Below are 21,787 nucleotides of genomic sequence, written 5' to 3'. Positions count from 1 at the left end.
TGATAAGGTGTTACTAAAATATCCTTCAGAAAGGCTGTAAGCATTTAAATTCCTACCTATCCCATGCAACTTCTCACACCCAGAAACTAATTATCTTTATTTTAAAAATTCCTGGCCATTTGATAATTAAAAATGGTATCTCAGTGCTGTTTTTTGTTTGTTTTATTCTAGTATTGGGGAATTGAACCCAGGAGCGCTTAACCACTGAGCCACATCCCTAGCCCCTTTTTATATTTTATTTAGAGACAGGTTCTTACTGAGTTGCTTTGGCCTTGCTAAATTGCTGAGGCTGGTTTTGAACTTGTGATCCTCCTGTATCAGCCTCCCAAGCTGCTGGGATTATAGGCGTGCACCACTGTGTCTGGTCTCAGTATAGTTTTAATTTATATCTTTGTTTATTAATGAGGTGTACATTTTTCACATGCTTGTTAGGTTTATGTTTTAGAAGTACTTGAGAAAAGAGGAAAGATGATCAGAGGTAATTTTAGGTGGTGACCTACAGGGAGTTTGACCAAGTTTTTTTGTTTTGTTTTGTTTTTTTACAGGGACATATCCAGATTCAGCTAGTGCTTTTATGGGGTGAGAGATGGAGTAGGGGATTGGGTAAAATAACGAAAATATATGTGATTATTTGAAGACTCAAAAATGAATATTTTTTAAAAAGTGTTTATTTTGGAGTGGGTATTCTATAATAAAGTCAAGGATAGACTGATAGTAAGAATACTCTCCGGGCTGGGGATGTGGCTCAAGTGGTAGCATGCTCGCCTAGCATGCAAGAGGCATGGGGTTCGATTCTCAGCACCACATAAAAATAAAAATAAAGATATTGTGTCCACCTAAAACTGAAAAATAAATATTAAAAAAAGAATACTCTCTCAGAGGAAGGTTTAAACTTAAGATGGAACAGTTTTATCCTGTTATGAGGGAAAGTAGGAAGTTGGGAAAGAAAAGAGGAAGACAGCTTGATGACAAATGAAGACTGTGTCCTAGTTGCCAGAACAGGGTAATTTAAGTTTCAAACTTGGTGTTTATTTTTTGTTTTTGATTTTAGTTGTCAATGGACCTCTATTTTATTTATTTAGTTATTTATATGTGGTACTGAGAATCAAACCCAGTGCCTCACACATGCTAGGCAAGCGGTGTACCACTGAACTACGACCCTAGTCCTTTTTTTTTTTTTTTTTAAACTAGGGATTGAACCCAGGAGTGCTTAACCACTGAGACACTTCCCCTTTTTATATTTTATTTTGAGACAGGATCTTGCTAAGTTGCTAAGGCTTGTTTTGAACTCACAATTCTCCTGCCTCAGCCTCCTGAGCCGCTGGTGTACCATCATGCCCAGGAAATGGTGTTTTTTTTAAGCAAAATATATAATTTCAGAGTAGAATATAATGTTGCTTAATAACCAATGACTGAGAGAGCCTATAAACTGATATCTAATAGCTATGTTATACTCTTTGAGATGTATTAACTCCTTCATCCTCCCAAAGTTTAGGGGATAGGATACAAATCCTATTTGAAATTACTGTACCTCAACTAAGCATATATGCAAACAGCTTCAAATAAATATCCTGAATCTCAAAAGGCCTCAAAAGAGCTATATAAAGACTATCCAAATTGTAGTTGGTTTGGCTGGTACTTACACAGATGGCTCCTTTGGGCCTCATATGAGTTGAGGTTGGGCTCTGAAAATCTTGGAGTAGATGAGGGCTAGACTTACCAAGCCACAGTGGCTGGCCATGGGAATTAAAGAGTAGTCGCTCACTTTCTCGCTGGCAGGCAGGAGCTGTATATATATCACTGCTGATTATTCTCTGTAGGTGGCTGTCCTGCCAATGTAACTCACGGCCCTCGATGGCTCTAGTGAACACTGTTCGTCTTGGTCTGGATAAGGAGTCTAGGGAAAGAAAAACATTGTGCAGCAGCACAATGTCAGATAATCGGAAGTTCTAATTCCTGGGTCTTCATCAGGGTGAGCAGTTGGGCAGAAGAATAGTATAAGAGCAATGAGAACAACCACTCCACAATCTGGATATTTGTTGTGCTGCTTCCTTCCTAGATAATCATTAGTATATCTGTGTCCTCTATCAGAAGAACCTTTTTACAAAAATCTATGGCTGCCTTCCTCCTTTTACAGAAGACCAATATCTACTGGGACTCAGAGGTTCATGAAAACTAGGAGAGGCAGTGGTTTTCAGTTGCTCAATCATGAGGATACAAACTCTTTCTATAGAGGTCAATGGTAGAGGGAAGCAGTCAGGTAATTTCCCTGACTAATCCACAATTTGTTTCATTTGCAGCATGATCCTTAGCAGACTTAGGGCTTCCATGGAATTCATATTAAAAGTTGAAAAAAGAGTTAAAGCCCTGTATAATTTGATACTTTAAAAAATCTCACTGATAGCTTCAGACTTAAAATTTTATTCCTTATAAGAAAAGCTGATGCTGGTGAAAGAATAACTTGTTTACTCACTGGACTCTTACCATGTCATCTCTTTTCAGAAAAAGTGTAACAGGGAAATGAATACTATAGATAAACTCAATTCTTATGGGTGGTATGCAGGTAAATCAAATGGAAATATGTTGTCATAAACCATGACTTGGGGAACTTAGGGAAATGACATTTAAGAAAAAAATTTAAAAAGGGATAATTTAGATATTTTTTGCCAGATTAAGAGCAGTTAAAACTATTTGGGACCAAGACCTGAACTATACAAATATTTCCAGATATACTCAAGTAGGTGTATATCTATTGATTACATACAAAAAACTGTCCAGGAAAGTCAGAATTAAACAAGAAAGAAACTAACATATTTAACCACATAGGAAAAGGCTTTGGAATCTGCTCATCTCTTTAGAATTTAACATATCCCACCGGGTATAGGCTCAGATAATTAAAGGATATTATCATCAGAGTAGCTCTGAAAGTACTTATTGAAATTGCTTCTTGTTCAGTCCCTCAGGGGAAGCACACTAACTCTTCTGCTGGCTATAGTCTAAGTCTCCCTCCTGCTGAATTGAGAATTTTCCAGGGGGACTGGGCTCTCAGTATGTTTTATAATTCATTAAATTAGAATATATTGTATGCCTAATACATAGCAGTACTGTTCTAGGTGCTCAGGATATAAAAAGTCCTTATATTTATAGAACTTTACATCCAAATGGGGAGAGATAGTTAAATATACAGTATTTCAGCTATATTATCTGGTTACAAGTACTATGGAAAAAACTAAAGTACAGTTAGGGAGAAAGGCTAGTTGATAGTAAGTAGAGTTATTGTTTTATATAGAATATAAGATAACATTTGAACATCCAGTAACAGTGGTCTGTGCCTATAGTCCCAGCCACTTGAAAGGCTAAGGGAAGAGGACCATTTGGGTCCAGGAACATAGAAAGACCCCATTAAAAAAAAAAAAAAAAAAAAAAAAGGAAAACATTTGAGTAAAGATCTGCAGGAACAAGGGGCAAGCTTTAGTGATATTTAGGGAAGAACATTCCAGGTAGAAGACCCAGAAAGTACTAAGTCCTGATATGTGAATATATTTGGAATGTTTGAGAACAGCAAGGGATGGAATGAGCAAGCTATATGGGCAGCTGCTACAATAATTTATGAAAATGATGGTACTGGCTCAGAGTAACCAACAGTAGAAATGGTGAGCAGCTGAATAATGAATATACTTTGAAGGAAAATGCAATGAGATTTGCTCACAGATTAGATTTGAGGAGAAGGACAAAGAGAAGAATCAAGAACGACACAAAGATTTTTCAGATAAAGATGCCAGATACGGAGACAGGGAAGAATGTAGGAGAAACAGATTTGGGTAGGGCTTAAAAGAAAGAAATCCACTGAGATGCCTATTAATATATAAGCAGATATATCAAAAAGCAGTTAAATATACAAGAATAGAATTGAGGAGGATAGAAGATATCCATTTGGGAATTGTTAGCATATAGATGATTATTAAAACAATGCAATCACCAATTTAATATAGAAAGATAAGTGATATGATGTCTAAGCCCTGAGCATTACAGCATTTTTAGGTTTGGAAGGAGGGGAAGAGACACTTCAGATTTAGAAGAAAGGGCCAATGAAGTAAGGGGAACCAAGAGAGATTGATGTCTTAGAAATGAAGTGACAAAGATATTCCATGGAGAGAATGGTCAGTGTGTCAAATACTGCTAAAAGGTTATTTAAGATTATGACTGACTTAAAAAAAAAGAGAGAAATGTATGAACAATGTTTAGGGCAATTAAGACTGTAAGTTTCAGAAACTGTGGGTTTCATAATTTCTTGATACATATGAAGAGGCATTTTACCACCATATGTAAACACCTCAAATTTAATATTTAGGTTAATTTGACTGTCTTTGCAAGGAGCAAAGATTCATACAATTACCTCAACTAATATAGAAGTTCTAACAATAAATCTGAAGATGCCTTAAAAAAAAAGATTATGATTGACAATCACTAGGTTTAGCCCTCTATCAGAAGAACCTTTTTACAAAAGCAAAGATATCAAGCAAAGCTTTAGTGACTAGTATAAGAGTTTTTTCAGTGGAGGTGGGAATGAAAACCTGGTGCAGCCAATATGAAAAGCAGTATGGAGATTCCTTGGAAATCTGGGAATGGAACCACCATTTGACACAGCTATCCCTCTCCTCAGACTATACCCAAAGGACTTAAAATCAGCATACTACAGAGACACAGCCACATCAATGTTTATAACAGCACAATTCACAATAGCTAAACTGTGGAGCCAACCTAGATGCCCTTCAATAGATGAATGGATAAAAAAATGTGGCATATATACACAATAAAATATTACTCAGCAATAAAAGAGAATAAAATCATGGCATTTGCAGGTAAATGGATGGCGTTGGAGAAGATAATGCTATGTGAAGTTAGCCAATCCCCCAAAAAACAAATGCCGAATGTTTTCTCTGATATAAGGAGGCTGATTCATAGTGGGGTAGGGAGGGGGAGCATGGGAGGAATAGAGGAATTCTAGATAGGGCAGAGAGGTGGGAGGGAAAGGGAGGGGGCAGGGGGTTAGCAAGGATAGTGGAATGTGATAGACATCATTATCCAAAGTATATGTATGAAGACACGAATTGGTGTCAACATACTTTATATACAAATAGAGATATAAAAAATTGTGGTATATATGTGTAATAAGAATTGTAATGCATTCTGCTGTCATTTTTTAAAAATGAATTTAAAAAAAAGAATCAGAGGAGAGGAAAAGAAGATAAGTATACACTGTTCTTTCGAACATTTTTTCTTAATTCTAACCACCTCAGAAAAATAGGCTGGTAACTAGACAGGCATGTGGAGAAGCAAGAGTATTTTCTGTTTTGTTTTGTTTAAGAATGGGACATATGGGGCGGGGGTTGTGACTCAATGGTAGAGTGCTTGCCTAGCATGCGTGAGGCACTGGCTTGGGTCCCGGTACCAAGTAAAAATAAAAACAAGTAAAATAAAGGTATTGTGTTCATCTACAACTAAAAAAAATATTTAAAAAAGAATGGGACATATAATAATGTGCTTGCATACTTATAGGAATGGTCCAGAGGGAGGGAAAAATTTGTGATGCAGGAGAGATGGGAGATAATTCCTACAGCATTATTTTGGATAAAAGAAAAAGAATAGGATCTTGAGAATAAGTGGAAGGTTTGGACTTGGACAGAAGTACAAAGAACAACAAGGCAAGAGGCAGAGTAGATGGGCAAAGACAGTGATTCTTTGATTAATTAGGACTGTAATTCTTTTTTTTTTTTTTTCCAATCCTAGGGATTGAACTCAGGGGCACTCAACCACTGAGCCACTGCCCTGAATTTGTCTTAAAATGGGGCAGGAATCCTGGCAATACTTGGAGGATGACCCCCAACTCCAAATATATGCTATATAAAAACTTGAGGGAAAAGAGAACAAGAAACAGAATAAGAAAGGGCCATTTTTTCCACTTTTCAAAAGGTCTTCTGGGCTAAAGTCAACATCAAACGGAGGCCAAGATCCATTAGACACAAAGATCCTGAAGGGTACTGGGGAATCATGAAGAGGGCTCTAGGACTTTGTGCTGGGTACTGTAAGGATACTCTAGATGTGGAAAAAAACAACATACCCAATGTCAAAGACAAAGGCTTATCCTTATTTAAGACTTAGAATGAATAAAAAGACAGACTTTTCATATTTAGAATGGTAATTTGGACAACCAAGAGGCTGTGCAGCTACCATTGTTCTAGGGCTTTACCCTCTTACCTTTTGAAGTTCTAGAGACAAAGAACTAAAAGGATACTTGACTCACCTGGGCTGTGATTGACATTCTGGGGAAGTGCATTGGTGATGTTGGGAAGTTCATGCCCATAGTTCCCATCCTCCAGGGGACAGACATCCAGGTCGCTCCACTTCTGCAGCTGCTGCAGCCAACAGGACTTCTCCTCCAGTTTGCAGTGTGGATTTAAAATTATGCACACCCATAAAGCCCCTAGAAAAGACAGCAATCCACATTCTTGATAACTCTCCTTTGATATACATGTAAGCTTTAATGTTTCAGTTTCATTTAGGTTTCATTTCAGTTTCCAAAGCCACAGTGGCTGGAGAAATTAGTAATGTAAAGCCAATAACATAAAAATATGACAATTAAATGGGATAACATTTATCAGCATGTGCTTAACAGAATGACAAAATAGTAGCCTTTTCACCACTCACTGCCTTGATTATCTTAAATACACTGACGACTAATTATGGTACAGTAGCGGAAAACCAAAAAGATCTCTAATAACAAAAACAAACAAAAACAACCAAGCATCAGCTTTTCTCAATTAAAAACAAAAAACAAAAAACAAAAAAACAAAAACTTGCAAGGATTTTCAAACCTGTCTTATTTTTGCATCTCAAAGTTACTTTAAAGCACAATAACTATCTGGATATCTGCACCTGTGTGCCTCCGATGACAAACAAGACAGGTTTAGGCTCGAACACTTAGCTCAAATCTGTAGTCTTACAAATATTTTTTTAAAGCCTTCTATTCACTAAAGTATTGTACTGGTGAAGAAGATACTGTTCCTACCCTTGAGGAACTGTCTAATGGGAGAGACTGATAAATAAATACAAAACCATTCAGACATAATGTGTTGATATAAAGATATTTTCAGGGTATAACAGTACCACAGAAGAAAGGAATTTAGTACAAGGACAAGGGGTGGAAGGAAAGTGCTCAGAAAAAGTCTCACTTATTGGCTAGTTGGACTTTGTGACCTTCAATCAGTTGTAAAAGCCTCAATTGTAAAGCCAATAACATAAAAATATCTACTTTGTAGGGATAGTATGACAATTAAATGGGATAATGTTTATTAAGAGTCTAGTATATTACCTGGTATAGAGTAGAATCTTAGTATTTCCTTTTTTCAAGGAAAATGATTTATTTTGGGACTTAGATTCTGAAACTGCTGATCAACTTGTGATGCCTTAAAACCATTACTTTCTTCAATTTTCTGTTACTAGGCACAGTGATGCTGGGAACCATCAGCCAAGTAGGTATGACAATCTCCTTGCCAGCTTACTCCCATGCTGTCTAGTGGAAGGACTTCTGAAAGGTGACCTTGCTCAAGGACCAGGGTGGTTTAGCCTAATAGGAGATTAGGGTGTTCCCCCTTTAGAATAGGGCGTATCCTGCTGCTGAGTTCCTCTTGAGTTCTTAGGGTCAGACAGTATATTTTTGGGAGACAGAAGCCCAGTAGTAGTGGATTTGGGCAGAGTGTGGATTTGGGCAGAGAATGTGGATTCCCCCAGAACGTGTTTGTAGATGGCCGGTGTGAGTTCGGGAATAAAGAATTGCTGTTTGAATCTACAAGCTGTGTGGAGACTCGTGATTTGTGCCCAGCCAGAGACTGCGGCACAGTATCACATATTTCATATAACCAGGGATACTGTTTCTTTGACCACATCAACCTCCTTTTAAAGAAAAGCTGCTTATTTTTTATTTTTATTTTTTAGTTATGTGGCTATGCCAGATGACTTCTCAATCTCCAGTCAGCAATAACCATGGATGAAGTGCTTCTTAATTAAATATATTTTGTGATGGAGTTACATCCTCCATGGATGGAGGTACATTCAAACAGTATTTCAAAGGTCCTCAAAATCAAACAGGAATGTTTTAAAAGGTCATCTTAGCCTCAATTTGAGATAGCTAACTGAAAATGAAAGTTCATTTTATTGGTTCAACTCCATTTTAAAAATGTGCTATAAAGAAGAAAGAATACTATGTAATAATTATAATAATGGCTCATAAGGTAATTATAATAGTAGTATTTATTTTATAGTTGAAGAAATGCTTTTCATCTATAGCAAAGAAAAAGATTTTCACATTTAATCTTCATACATAGAAATGAAGACCAAAAGGAAGCCACTATATTTGGCTACTTGAAAGACTTGTGATCTAAAAATGGCAAAATCATTAAGATAATAGGAATGGAAGACAGATTGAGTAAGGTGAGAGAGGCTTTAAGAGGTAAAGGAACAGTACTAATGCTATTGTCACATAGGAATTCCTATTTCATTATTCCGATATTAAGAAGAGGAGCCCTAGAAAGTAAGTTTAAGTACTTTCACCTATAAATTTAAAATGAGTTTTCTCTCTTATTAATTAGGGTCTTTTATTAATTTGTTTCAGAAACTGTCACATCTCTAAGGTCCAAAGCAAGATAAATCCTACAGTTGCCTATATATAATAGCATTCATAATACTGTGTTATCAGTATCCAAAAGCATGTGTGTTTTCCTGCAACTTAAAACAGTGTCAAAAATTCTAAGCAAAGGTAGCTATTATGGAAGTTTAAAATGTACATAATTATTATATAACATATAATAAGAATAGCAATCTTCTCTTTCTTTTTATCATCTAGGTATTATTTTAAGCATTTTATATAGATTATTTCATTCGCTCTTCAAACTCTTAAGGATAAAATAGTCTTGGTTTAGATATAGAAGGTAGAAAATGGGGGAACAAGAATTTTGCTTACATTTTCTTTGTAAGTAACTAGACACAGCTGAACATTATGGCACATACCTGTAATCCCAACAACCTGGAAGGCTGAGACAGGAGGATTACAATTGCCTCAGCAATTTAGCAAGATCCTGTCTTAAAATGGGGGGAGGGCTGGGGATGTGGTTCAATGATTAAGGGCCTCTGGGTTCAATCCCTGGTACCAAAAAAAAAAAAAAAAAAAAAACCAAAACCACATCTGATATTGTGTACTGAATGGGGACAACAAGGGAAAATAAGGGTTTGGCAGTGGAATTAAGAGTTCTGTAATGGCTATATTGAGTTTAAGATGTTTCTTAGAATTCTTAGAAGTTACAGGCAGCTGGACACAGTCTGATGCTCAAGGGAAAGGGTCAAAGCTAGAGATATAAATTTGTTTTTGTTCTTTTGGGGTCCTGGGGTTAGAACCCAGGGTCTTGTGCATGCTAGGCAAGTACTCTACCACTGAACTACACTCCCAACCCTTACATATGGAAATTTGTTACTTGCCTTCATCTGGATGCATTTAAAACCATGGAAATGAATGTAATCATCCACGTAGCAAACATATACAGGGAGGTGGATGCTGAGGGATAATCAGTATTGATTGATTGCTTTTTTTAAAAAAATAAGTGACAGTGGAATGCATTACAATTCTTATTATACATATACAGCACAAAGAAACAATCTGGGAGGTCAATAGAAAGCCTACATCCTGGGAGCAAATTTTTACCCATCATACATCCGATAGAGCACTATCTCTAAAGTAAATAAAGAACTCAAAAAGCTAAGCACCAAAACCACAAATAACCCAATCAATAAATGGGCCAAGGACCTGAACAGATATTTCTCAGAAGAGGATATACAATCAACAAATATATGAAAAAAATGTTCATCATCTCTAGCAATTAGAGAAATGCAAATCAAAACTATTCTAAGATATCATCTCACTCCCATCAGAATGGCAGCTGCTATGAAGACAAACAACAATAAGTGTTGGTAAGGATATGGGGAAAAAGGCACACTCATACATTGGTGCAGCCAATATGGAAAGCAGTATGGAGATTCCTTGGAAATCTGGGAATGGAACCACCATTTGACACAGCTATCCCTCTCCTCGGTCTATACCCAAAGGACTTAAAATCAGCATACTACAGAGACATAGCCACATCAATGTTTATAACAGCACAATTCACAATAGCTAAACTGTGGAGCCAACTTAGATGTCTTTCAGTGGATGAATGGATTTAAAAAATGTGGCATATATACACAATGGAATTTTACTCAGCAATAAAAGAGAATAAAATCATGGCATTTGCAGGTAAATGGATGGCGCTGGAGAAGATAATGCTAAATGAAGTTAGCCAATCCCCCCAAAAACAAATGCCAATTTTTTTTTTTTTTGATATAAGGAGGATGATTCATAGTGGGGTAGGAATAGAGGAACTCTAGATAGGGTAGAGGAGTGGGAGGGAAAGAGAGGGGGCAGGGGGTTAGAAAGGATGGTGGAATGTGATGGACATCATTATACAAAGGGCATGTATGAAGACACAAATTGGTGTCAACATTCTTTATATTCAACTGGAGATATGAAAAACTGTGCTGTATATGTGTGATACTCAGTATTTAGAAGTACTGGGGGAATGTAGAGGAGGATGCATATGGGACTGAGAAAAAGTAGTCAGAAATATAGGAAGAAAACCAAGAGCATGTACAGTTATAGAAACCAATAGAAGAATAAGCTTCAAGAAGAGTATGGTTAATTTTATTGAAAACTATTAAGAAGTCAAATAAGATGACAACTGATAAGATGTCTTCATATTGTGTCTAGCAATATGGAAATCACTGGTGATTCTGAAAAGAGTTACTTTAGTAGAGTGGCAGCAATGAACAATGGAAACCCAACCGGAGTATGCTCAAGGGAGAGTGGAGGTAAGGAAATGGAAAGAGTGACCACTATTTTTAGAAGTATTACTTTGAAGGGAAGGTGAGAAATGGAGTGGTAGTTGAAGGAGGGGTGGTTGGAACATCAAACAAACTTTATTAAATTTGAGATTCAAGATATCAGAGCATAATTGCACATTTTTTAAAGAAACTGTGGTGTTTATTTATTAATATTTATTTTTTAGTTTTCGGCAGACACAACATCTTTGTTTGTATGTGGTGCTGAGGATCGAATCTGGGCCGCACGCATGCCAGGCGAGCGTGCTACCGCTTGAGCCACATCCCCAGCCCCATAATTGCACATTGATAGGAATGATCTGAGAGACAGACAGCCACACACACACACACACACACACACACACACACACACACACACACAGTAAGAGAAATTAGTAATGTCAGAGAAAGGAGAAAACTGTAGGAGCGTAGTTCTTGAGAAAAGGAGATAGGAAGAATCCAGAGCAAATAAATAAGGATTGGTCTTTCATGGGAACACATTCACTAGATTTTAAAAGAAGAGAAGGCCAAGCATACAGGTACAGATGTGACTGGGTAAATACATTTGTAAGTGGGAAGGTGAGGAATCATCATGTCTGACTGCTTTTATTTTGTCTAGCTCAGGAACTAAAAGCATTTTCTTAGATATGAAAATGTCAGAAATGAGAATTATTCATAATGAACACAAGTATATTACAAAACTTTAAAATCCCTGTGAAACAGCTCTGTTTACTTCCTCACAGCTACTTTTTTTTTTTTAAAGAGAGAGAGAGAGAGAATTTTAATATTTATTTTTTTTTAGTTTTCAGCAGACACAACATGTTTGTTTGTATGTGGTGCTGAGGATCGAATCCAGGCCGCACGCATGCCAGGCGAGCGCACTACTGCTTGAGCCACATCCCCAGCCCCACAGTTACTTTTTGTCCCAAAGGCCAAGTCCAAATCCAAATCACAATCCCATGATTGGCACAGAAGTCACTCTAAGACACTTAGGTCTCAGATAAAACTGACTCTCTGAAGAAGGATAATTTCAAATTCTCAAGCAACATACACTTTTGTGGGATTGAGGAAAGGACATAAGATAGAACTGAGGAATGCTTGACTTAGAATCAGACAGAGCAGGAGTCCAGTGTTAGAACCTCCACTTATTAGTGTGTGACCCTAAAGAAAATACTGAATTTTTCTGAGCTACGTTTTCTCATACAGAAGTATCTTACCCTGGAAGGAAGTCCATATCTACAATCCCTCTCAAGGGAATAGTTTAGAAGCAGTTTCTAAGTTTCCATGCTTTGTGTCATGAGGCAGGAGGCAGAAGGATCACAAGTTCAAAGTCAGCCTCTGGAAAACAACTGGTTGAACTGTAGCTATAGACTAATAGTATAACATTTTTTAAAAATGTTTCTTTAGTTGTTGATGGACCTTTACTTTATTCATTTATTTATATGCAGTGCTGAGAATCAAACCCAGTGCTTCACATGCGAGGGAAGTGCTCTACCACTGAGCCACAACCCAGTTCATAGTGTAACATTCTTACACTCCAGAAAGTGTCACTACATCACAGCAGAGAGACTTTATCTATAATTCCTTATTTTATTCTGTATGTAGCAGTAACCAGATTTGTTTGTTTCCTTGCACTAAGTGTACAAGTACTTCATAAAATTATTATGAGAATTAAATGAAATAATGAGAGTATAATCTTCAACACAAAGACTAGCACATACCAATAATGTACCTATTTATTATTATTTTTATTAGAGCTTTATAGTTTTTTTTTTAAGAAGAGAGAGAGAGAGAGAGAGAGAGAGAGAGAGAGAGAGAATTTTTCAATATTTATTTTTTAGTTCTCGGTGGACACAACATCTTTGTTTGTATGTGGTGCTGAGGATCGAACCCGGGCTGCACGCATGCCAGGCGAGCGCGCTACCGCTTGAGCCACATCCCCAGCCCCATAGAGCTTTATGGTTATAAGAGTAGTTTTGCTCATCCTGAAAAACTCATACATGCATGGAAATTGATTTCAGTTCATGATCCCCCCCATTTTTTCCTCCCCTATTTGCAATTAATAAGAACAGCAAAGCCATTATTACTCTAGGTTGTATAGAAAAGCCTCACCACCCAAACCAAAAACCCAGGCTTACCAGTCCCCAAATAACCAAGGATGGTACCAAAGTCATTAAGCCATAACCTCGACATCTTCAGAGCTATACTATCAAACACAGGCTTCATTCTAGAACTCTGAAATCCCAAGTTGGCTGCCATCATTTCTTGTGGTATTTTGTATGAGTGGGAAGTTTGTTTTCTGGGGCAGGGTACATATGGAGGAGCTGTATTAGAACTTTAGAATATACCATTTGAGAACTTTCTCAATATAACCCCAAATACGGCAAGGGTTGAATGATGAGTTCAGGGTATAGAAGATTCTGTCAATAGGTAGAGGAGCTAAGTATTAGCATTGCAAAATTTGTCTTGAAGCAGGGGAATGAAAAAAAGAAATAATGACCAAAGAGGATTGCCTTGATTGGGGAGAAATTAGAATAGAGAGGCCATTCAGAAGGCCAAAGTTCTAATCTAATCTAAAAGTTCTAAGGTCTTCTATCAGACTAGAGGTGATAGGGAAGAAAAAATTAGAATGGACACTAAAAGCACTTAAAGGTCATGAAATCAAATGAAGCTGGAATCTGGATGTAGGGAATTAAAGAAATATGGGTGCCTGACAACAAATTTGGTAGAGTAAGGAACACTGGGGTCAATGCTAGCATGGGAACCTATTTTTGTAGAAGGCCCAAGTTAATTTGGAATTCCCAGTGGAAATGGCAAATGGGTAGCCTCTAACATGGGACTAGATGAATGGAAAGAAGTAAGTTTGAGATCTGCAAGTAAGTTCTGAAGTCATGATATTTAAAAAAAAAAAAAATTCTTGCCAGGCACAGTGGCTAAAATTCTTGCCTCCAGCGGTTCAGGAGGCTGAGGCAGGAGGATCACAAGTTCAAAGTCAGCCTTGGCAATGGCAGGCATTAAGCATCTCAGTGAGACCTTGTCTCTAAATAAAATACAAAATAGGGCTGGGGATGTGGCTCAGTGTTTGAGTATCCCTGAGTTCCATCTCTGGTAGCACCCCCCCACAAAGAAAAAATTCTTAAGAGAGTATGGAGAAGGAACAGTAAGTCAAAGTCTAAGCCTTGGAAACTGTCATATTATGTATATGAGTTCTTGCCATGAGTGATATAGAAGAGAAGACTCAGAGAAAGCAACAAGGGTGAGCCTGACAAATATGTGAAAAACGAGGCTAGTGCTATTCAACAAAAACTAAGTGAAGAGGTTTTATTTCAGCCAGGGCTTTTATGTGGGTATCATATGGAACAGAATGCTAATGTCAATAGCAAAGCACAATGCTACAGAAGCAAAAAAAAGTAAGTTCAGAGTTACTATGGTGTAGAACTTCAATATTCCACCAGTTAGATTCAGCAAAGACCCAGGCAATAACTGATAGCAAATGATCACTAATGTCACCAGAGGGTGAGGTGGTTGGACATAGCACTTCTCTGAGAGATGGCAACTTACCTAGTTCATCCCAGAGCTGCCTGCACTTGTCTGTCATGCTTGTTCCTTGCTGCCTCCAAAGTGTGAGTCGTGGGTCAGCCATAAACTGCTCAGTTATAAGTGTCAGCATCCTGGCTCCATTAGAATCTCTCATCCGTAGCATCTCTCGAACCTGACACATAAGGAAGGGCAAGAGATAGACAGTAGAGAGAATAAAAGGATAGGAAAGAAGGAAGGAGAGTAGGGTATGTTGATGTATTGAGCACAACATATCCAAAGAGCCAGAAAGAAGCAAGACCTGTAAGCAAGGTCTCTGCATGTGCCAAGAAAGCTTGTTGTACATAACGAGATACCTTGTCACATCAACTAGGCTGGCTAGAATTAAAAATTCAGATAACATTGTTGGCCAAAATATAGACAAATCAGAACCACATATACTGTTGGTAAGATTGTAAAAATGATGCAACCATCTTGGAAAATGGCCCACAAGGAACTTGTACAATAATGTTCATAGCAACATTATTTATAATAGCCAAAAGGTAAAAACTATCCAAATGTCCACATCCATTTATCTACAGGAAAAAAAGATTAAAAAAAAAATGTGGAGAGTCCATACCATGGACTATCATTAGGCCATAAAAAAAAAAAAAAGGAATGAAGTACTGATTCATGCTAAAACACAGATAAACCTAGGGAAAAAAAAACTAGGCTAAGTGAAAGAAGTCAGTCATAAAATACTACATACTATATGATTCTATTCATATGAAAGTCCAGAACAGGGAAACCTATAGAGACTAAAAGTACATTAGAGGACTAGAGTAAAGGGATATGGAGGATGAGAGTGGAATAGGCTAAGGTATGAGTTTTCTTTTGAGATGATGAAAAAAGTTTTCTTTTGAGATGATGATGATATATGATGATGGCTGCATATATCTGTGAATATACCAAAAACTATGGAATTGTATACTTTAAATGGATGAATTGTATGGTATGTGGGTCATATCTCACTAAAGGTATGTGGGGGAAAAAAGAAAGAAAGCTGATTATAGGGGTCCCCAGTTTCAAAACACTGACTTCCACTGTTGAAACTAGTCTTTGAGGCTTCATCTAGCAACCTCAGGTTCAAAGAGAGAAGACGGTTTCCTCATTAAATGCCCCCAGCAACACTAGCTTATTTAGAATGGAGAAGAAACAGGACATCAGGATAAGGTAGTCGTGCTCCCTGGATACAGTCTTCTTAGGGCTGCTCTGCTTAAACCCTCCCACTAGGTTTTAGGCAGCTAGCTAAGTCAAGTGTGATATGTTTAATGCATGAAGACAGAAGTATGGTGAGCTGAGTTTACTTAAAAGTTTAAAACAATTAAGCCTTTTCATTTCTTACCTTGGCAAACATTGAGTTGAGCTGCTTTCCAGAGCCATAGTAACCTCCCTGGGAGAGAAAGAGCTTCACTTGTTCTTTTACCTGTTCCTCATCTAAGTGCCAACAGTTCTCATCATCAATGCTGGCCCCAGCTGTGGGATCAGGGGCACCTGTAAGAAATGGGAACAGTGAAATGAATCCTTGAGTTCACATGCTACACACTCAGCTAGAGGCAGGTTGTGAGCATAATCAAACACAGATGGGTTATTTTTTGTTTTATGGGTTTTGTCAAAATAAATGTAAGAGATCAAATGCTAGTTTCAAATTCACATAAGTCACAGTTGTATCCTCTCCCAAGGACATAAAACCATCAGGGGATTAGCCTATTAGGAAATACACAGGTGATATTATGAAATGTGTATCTGGTCTCTGTCCTATGTCCTGGCACAAGTTCTAAAATCCTTGGAATATTCAAGGATGTAAGTAAGACTATTAGCTCTATACCCCAACCTTCCAGAAAGGGACAGGGGTTGAAGGTTAAGTTGACCAACCAATGACCAATAAATTAATTAATCATGCTTATGTAATGAAGCCTCCATAAAACCCCAAGGGGACAGGATTTGTAGAGCTTCCAGATGGCAGAACATGGGGAGGTTCCTAGAGAGTGGCACACTGGGAGAGAATATGGAAGCTTGGCTTCTCTTCTCTCATATCTTGTCCTGTACGTTTCCATTTGTATTTTTTGTAACATTCTTTATAATAAACTGGTAAATATAAGTAAATGTTTCCCTGAGTTTGGTAAGCCACTCTAGCAAATTAATCAAGATTGAGAGGGGAGTTGTGGGAACCTCAATTTGTAGTCAAAAGCACAGCTAAAACAACCTGGGGCTTTTTTAAAAAAAAAAACACTATATTTTGGAAGAACATATATACATAAAGTAAAACTTATTCTATCAGGTTCTCAATCTTGTTGTCATACATGATGTGGAGTTACCCTGGTTGTGTATATACAAATACAAAGCTAGGAAAGTTACGACTAATTAATTCTACCCTTTCCTATTCCCCTCCCTACTCCCTTCCCTTCATTACCCTATGTATAGTCCAATCTATTTTCTATTATTTCCTTCCCCAATCTTCCTTGTTTTGGGAGAGCATCCACAAATCAGAGACTATTCGGCCTTTGTTTTTTGGGGGGATTGGCTTATTTCACTTAGCATGATATTCTCTGGTTTCATCCTTTTACTGGCAAATGCCATAATTGCATTTTTCTTTATGGCTGAGTAATATTCCATTGTGTATATATACCACATTTTCTTTAACCAGTCATCTGTTGAAGGATACCTAGGTTGTTTCCATAGCATAGCTTTCGTGAGTTGAGCTGCTATAAACATGGATGTGGCTGCATCACTATAGAATGCTGTTTTTAAGTCTTTGGGGTACAGACCAAGGAGTAGGATAACTGGGTCAAATGGTGGCTCCATTCCAACATTTCTGAGGAATCTCCATACTGTTTTCCATAGAGGTTGCACCAATTTGTAGTCCCACCAATAATGTACGAAAGTACCTTTCTCCCCCACATCCTCACCAACATTTATTCTTACCTGTATTGTTTATAACTGCCATTCTAACCCGGAGTAAGTTGTAGTTTTAATTTGTATTTCTCTAATTGCTAGAGATGTTGAATATTTTTTCATATATTTTATCACTCATATTTCTTCTGTGAAGTACCTGTTGAGTTCCTTTGCCCATTTATTGATTGGGTTATTTATTTTTCTCATGTTAAGTTTTTTGAGTTCTTTGTGTATCCTGGAAATTAATGCCTTATCTGAGGTATTGGTGGTGAAGATTTTCTCTCAATCTGTAGGATCTCTGTACACATTCTTAATTGATTCCTGTGATATGAAGCAGCTTTTCAGTTTGATACCATTCCATTTATTGATTCTTGATTTTACTTCTTGCACTTTAGGAGTCTTGTTGAGGAATTCTGAAGCCAACATGTTAGAGTGTTGGGCCTACTTTTTCTAATAGTAAATACAGGGTCTCTGGTCTAAAGCCTAGGTCTTTTGATCCACTTAGAGTTGAGTTTTGTGCAGGGTGAGATATAGGGGTTCAATTTCATTCTATTACATATGTATTTCCAGTGTTCCCAGCATCATTTGTTGAAGAGTCTACCTTTTCTCTAATGTATGTCTGTGATGCCTTTGTCTAGGATGAGATAACTCTATTTATGTGGGCTTATGTCTTCTGTTCCGATGGTCTTCATGACTGGTTTGATGCCAATACCATGCTATTTTTATACTACTATAGCTCAGTAGCATAATTTAAGGTCTGGTATTGAGATGCCTCCTGCATCACGTTCCATGCTAAGGATTGCTTTGGCTATTCAGGGCCTCTTATTTTTCCAAATGAATTTCATGTTTGTTTTTTCTATTTCTGTGAAAAATATCATTGGGATCTTTATAGGAACTGCATTAAACCTGTACAGCACTTTTGGTAGTATGGCCATTTTGGTAATATTGATTCTGCCTATCCAGGAGCAATGGAGATCTTTCCCATTTTTTTGAGGTCTTCTTCAATTTCTTTCTTTAGTTCTGCAGTTTTCATTATAGAAGTCTTTCACCTCTTTTGTTAGGTTGATTCCCAAAATATTTCACTTTTTGAGGCTACTGTAAAGTTGATAGTTTTCCTAATTTCTCATTCAGCTGATATATCTTTGGTGTACAGAAATGCAATTGATTTATTAGTGTTGATTTTAAACCATGCTATTTTGTATTCATTTATGAGTTCTAGTAATTTTCTAGTAGTTTTGTGGGTCTTCTAAATATGAATCATGTCGTTGACAAATAGGGATAGTTTAGCCCTTCTTTTCCTATTTATATCCCTTTAATTTCTTTCTCTTGTCTGATTGCTCTCGCTAGGGTTTCGAGGACTATGTTGAATAGGAGTGGTAAATGAGGGCATCCCTGTATTGTTTCAGTTTTTAGAGGGAATGCTTTGAGTTTTTCCTCTATTTAGATTTGCCTTGGGTTTAGTGTGTATAGCTTTTATAATGTTGAGGTATGATCCTACTATCACTAGTTTTTCTAGTGTTTCAAGCATGAGTGGATGCTGAATTTTGTCAAATGCCTTTTCTGCATCTATTGAAATAATCATGTGATTCTTTAAGTCTATTGATGTGGTGAGTTACATTTATTGATTTCTGTATGTTAAACCAACCTTGTATCCTTGGAATGAACCCCACTTGTTCATGGTGGACTATATTTTGTCTTTTCTGGTTCTGGTATCAGGAAGATAATAGAGTTTGGAGTTCCCTCCTTTTCAATTTCATGGAATAATTTAAGAAGTGCCGGTATAAGTTTTTCTTTGATGGTCTTGTAGAACTTGACTGAGAATCCATCTGGTCCTGGGCTTTTCTTTGTTAGCAGGCTTCTGATGGCATCTTCAATTTCATTGCTTGAAATTGATCTGTTTAAATTTTTTATGTCCCCTCGATTCAAGTTGGGTAATTAATATGTCTCTAGAAATCTGATGACTTTCAGATTTTCTATTTTATTGGAGTATGGATTTTCAAAGCAGCTTCTGATTATCATCTGTATTTCAGTGGTGTCCATGGTAGTATTTCCTTTTTCATTGTGAATTTTAGTATGTGTATTTTCTCTTCTTATTCATTAGTTTGGCTAAGGGTTTACCTATTTTATTTTTTTCAAAAAATCAACTTTTTTTTCATTGATTTTTTTTTAATTTTTTGGTTTCAATTTCATTAATTTTGGCTCAGATTTTTATTATTTCCCATCTTCTACTGCTTTTGGTGCCGATTTGTTCTTTTTCCTAAGGCTTTGAGATGTAAAGTTAGGTTATTTATTTGGTGATTTTCTGTTCTTTTAATGAATAAGCTCAATACAATGAACTTTCCCCTTAGAACTGCCTTCATAGTGTCAACCTATGATTGGCATCTGAAGTGGGGTGGGAAAGGACTCGAACATCAGTTGTAGCATCTTAGCTATCTTCAGGTTGATACTCTCAGAATTGAATTGGTTAGGACAATCAGGTGTCAGCTGAAGAATTGTTTGATTAGTGTGTGGAGGAAAATCCCCACATTTTTGGTCATAGAAGCATTCTGTGTTGTGTTCAGAGGGTATGGTAGGGGAAACTGACTTTGTTTTTTCTTTGTATTCTCAAAACACAACAGGAAAACAGTGATGAATATTTTTTTCTAGTAATTGACACTTTTTCTTCTGTTTGCTCTTCTAATAAGTTCAAATATGTCTTAATGTCTATGTAATATTTTTTTTTGAGAGAGAGAATTTTTTAATATTTATTTTTCAATTTTTGGCGGACACAACATCTTTGTTTGTATGTGGTGCTGAGGATCGAACCCGGGCCGCACGCATGCCAGGCGAGCGCGCTGCCGCTTGAGCCACATCCCCAACCCCTCTATGTAGTATTTTAAAACAAAAAATTATTTCTTAAAACATAAAAAACTATTTAAAAATTCACTATAAAGCTGCTTTTTAGAGTCAGTCTATTATTACTTGGAAGCAGGTTTCTAAAAACTTGTCACATGGGGTTGGGGATGTGGCTCAAGTGGTAACGCACTCGCCTGGCATGCGTGCGGCCCGGGTTCGATCCTCAGCACCACATACAAACAAAGAATGTTGTGTCCGCCAAATACTAAAAAAATAAATATTAAAATTCTCTCTCACTCTTTCTTTAAAAAAAAAAAAACTTGTCACAGGACTCTGTCTATAAGACAGTGAGAGAAGATTCAATTTTCATTCCAAAAACTTTTCCAAAATGCCTGTCACAATACATGCTATAGTTGATGCAGTTATGGATTCATTATACTATTTACAGAGTAGTCCATTCTTTCTTGGACTACCCTATTATACAAAATATGAAATTAGACAGAATAATGCATTTTTTTCACAGTGAGGATAACAGTGTTCTCAAATGTTAATGTAATAGAATAATCATCTGGGGTTTGTGTTTAAAATGTAGATTATAAAGTCTTGCCTCTAAGGATTCTGGTTTTCAATAGCTCAAAAGATCTCCCATGCTCCTGGATAGGCAGAATAAATATTATCAAAATGGCTGTACTACTCAAAGTTCTGTACAGATTTAATGCAATTCGTATAAGCTGCCCTCTTCCCAAGTAGGTTGTTAGCCCCTTGCTCACAATTGAATCCATAACTACATCAACTATAGCATGTATTGTGACAGGCATTTTGGAAAAGTTTTTGGAATGAAAACTGAATCTTCTCTTACTGTCTTATAGACAGAGTCCTCTGACAAGTTTTTAGAAAATTGATTCCAAGTAATAAGAGACTGACCCTAAGTCAACACTCCATAAATGTAGTCATGCAATAGAGTATAAACACATAACACATTTTAATCAGTTAGTACATTTTTTCCTTGTTTCTCCTATGTCAGAACCCTGTTTAAATGAAATCTGGGTTTGCACAACAAAGTTACTCTTCTGCTATTTTCTTTAAAACCAAGTTGTATATCTTATATTTTTTTACCTTTATTTTATTTATTTATGTGGTGCTGAGGATTGAACCCAGGGCCCTGTTAGGTGAGTGCTCTACCGCTGAGCCACAGCCCCAGCCCCTCTGCTAAGCTTTTTTAGTGCATCTTACTCTCTAGGGAATTAGGATGGTTCACATTCACTCATTCCACAACAAATGATTAACTCATATAATCTGCCAGTGCATGGTATCTACTATATGCTACTTTTCCTCAAATGTTTTATTCTAAGCATAATTCTAATTGTATCACTTCACTGGTCAAAAGCCTTCAATGACGTACTTACTAAATTAAGTCTCAGTGCCTTAGCTTGGCATCCAAAGCCCTCAGTTTTGTCCTTATCTTTCATTTCTGGTCATATTTTTCTTACACTTATGCTATGTTTCAGCTAGAAACAGT

At 37.0% G+C, this 21,787-nt stretch overlaps 1 protein-coding gene across 1 annotated transcript in view; it reads right to left on the bottom strand.

The window, feature by feature from the left end:
- Zswim5 (zinc finger SWIM-type containing 5) overlaps positions 1-21,787 on the bottom strand; it is a 184,569-nt gene that overhangs the window by 28,125 nt on the left and 134,657 nt on the right. Inside the window, exons 3-6 of the mRNA XM_076862828.1 lie at positions 15,884-16,032; positions 14,524-14,674; positions 6,305-6,484; positions 1,721-1,897 (exon numbers count right to left, since the gene is read on the bottom strand). Of these exons, the coding sequence (XP_076718943.1) occupies positions 1,721-1,897; positions 6,305-6,484; positions 14,524-14,674; positions 15,884-16,032 (657 nt within the window). The remainder of the gene's footprint in view (positions 1-1,720; positions 1,898-6,304; positions 6,485-14,523; positions 14,675-15,883; positions 16,033-21,787) is intronic.

Source organism: Callospermophilus lateralis, chromosome 7 (assembly GCF_048772815.1).
Source record: "Callospermophilus lateralis isolate mCalLat2 chromosome 7, mCalLat2.hap1, whole genome shotgun sequence".
Taxonomy (NCBI): domain Eukaryota; kingdom Metazoa; phylum Chordata; class Mammalia; order Rodentia; family Sciuridae; genus Callospermophilus; species Callospermophilus lateralis.
This window is presented reverse-complemented; position numbering and strand designations above follow the sequence as displayed.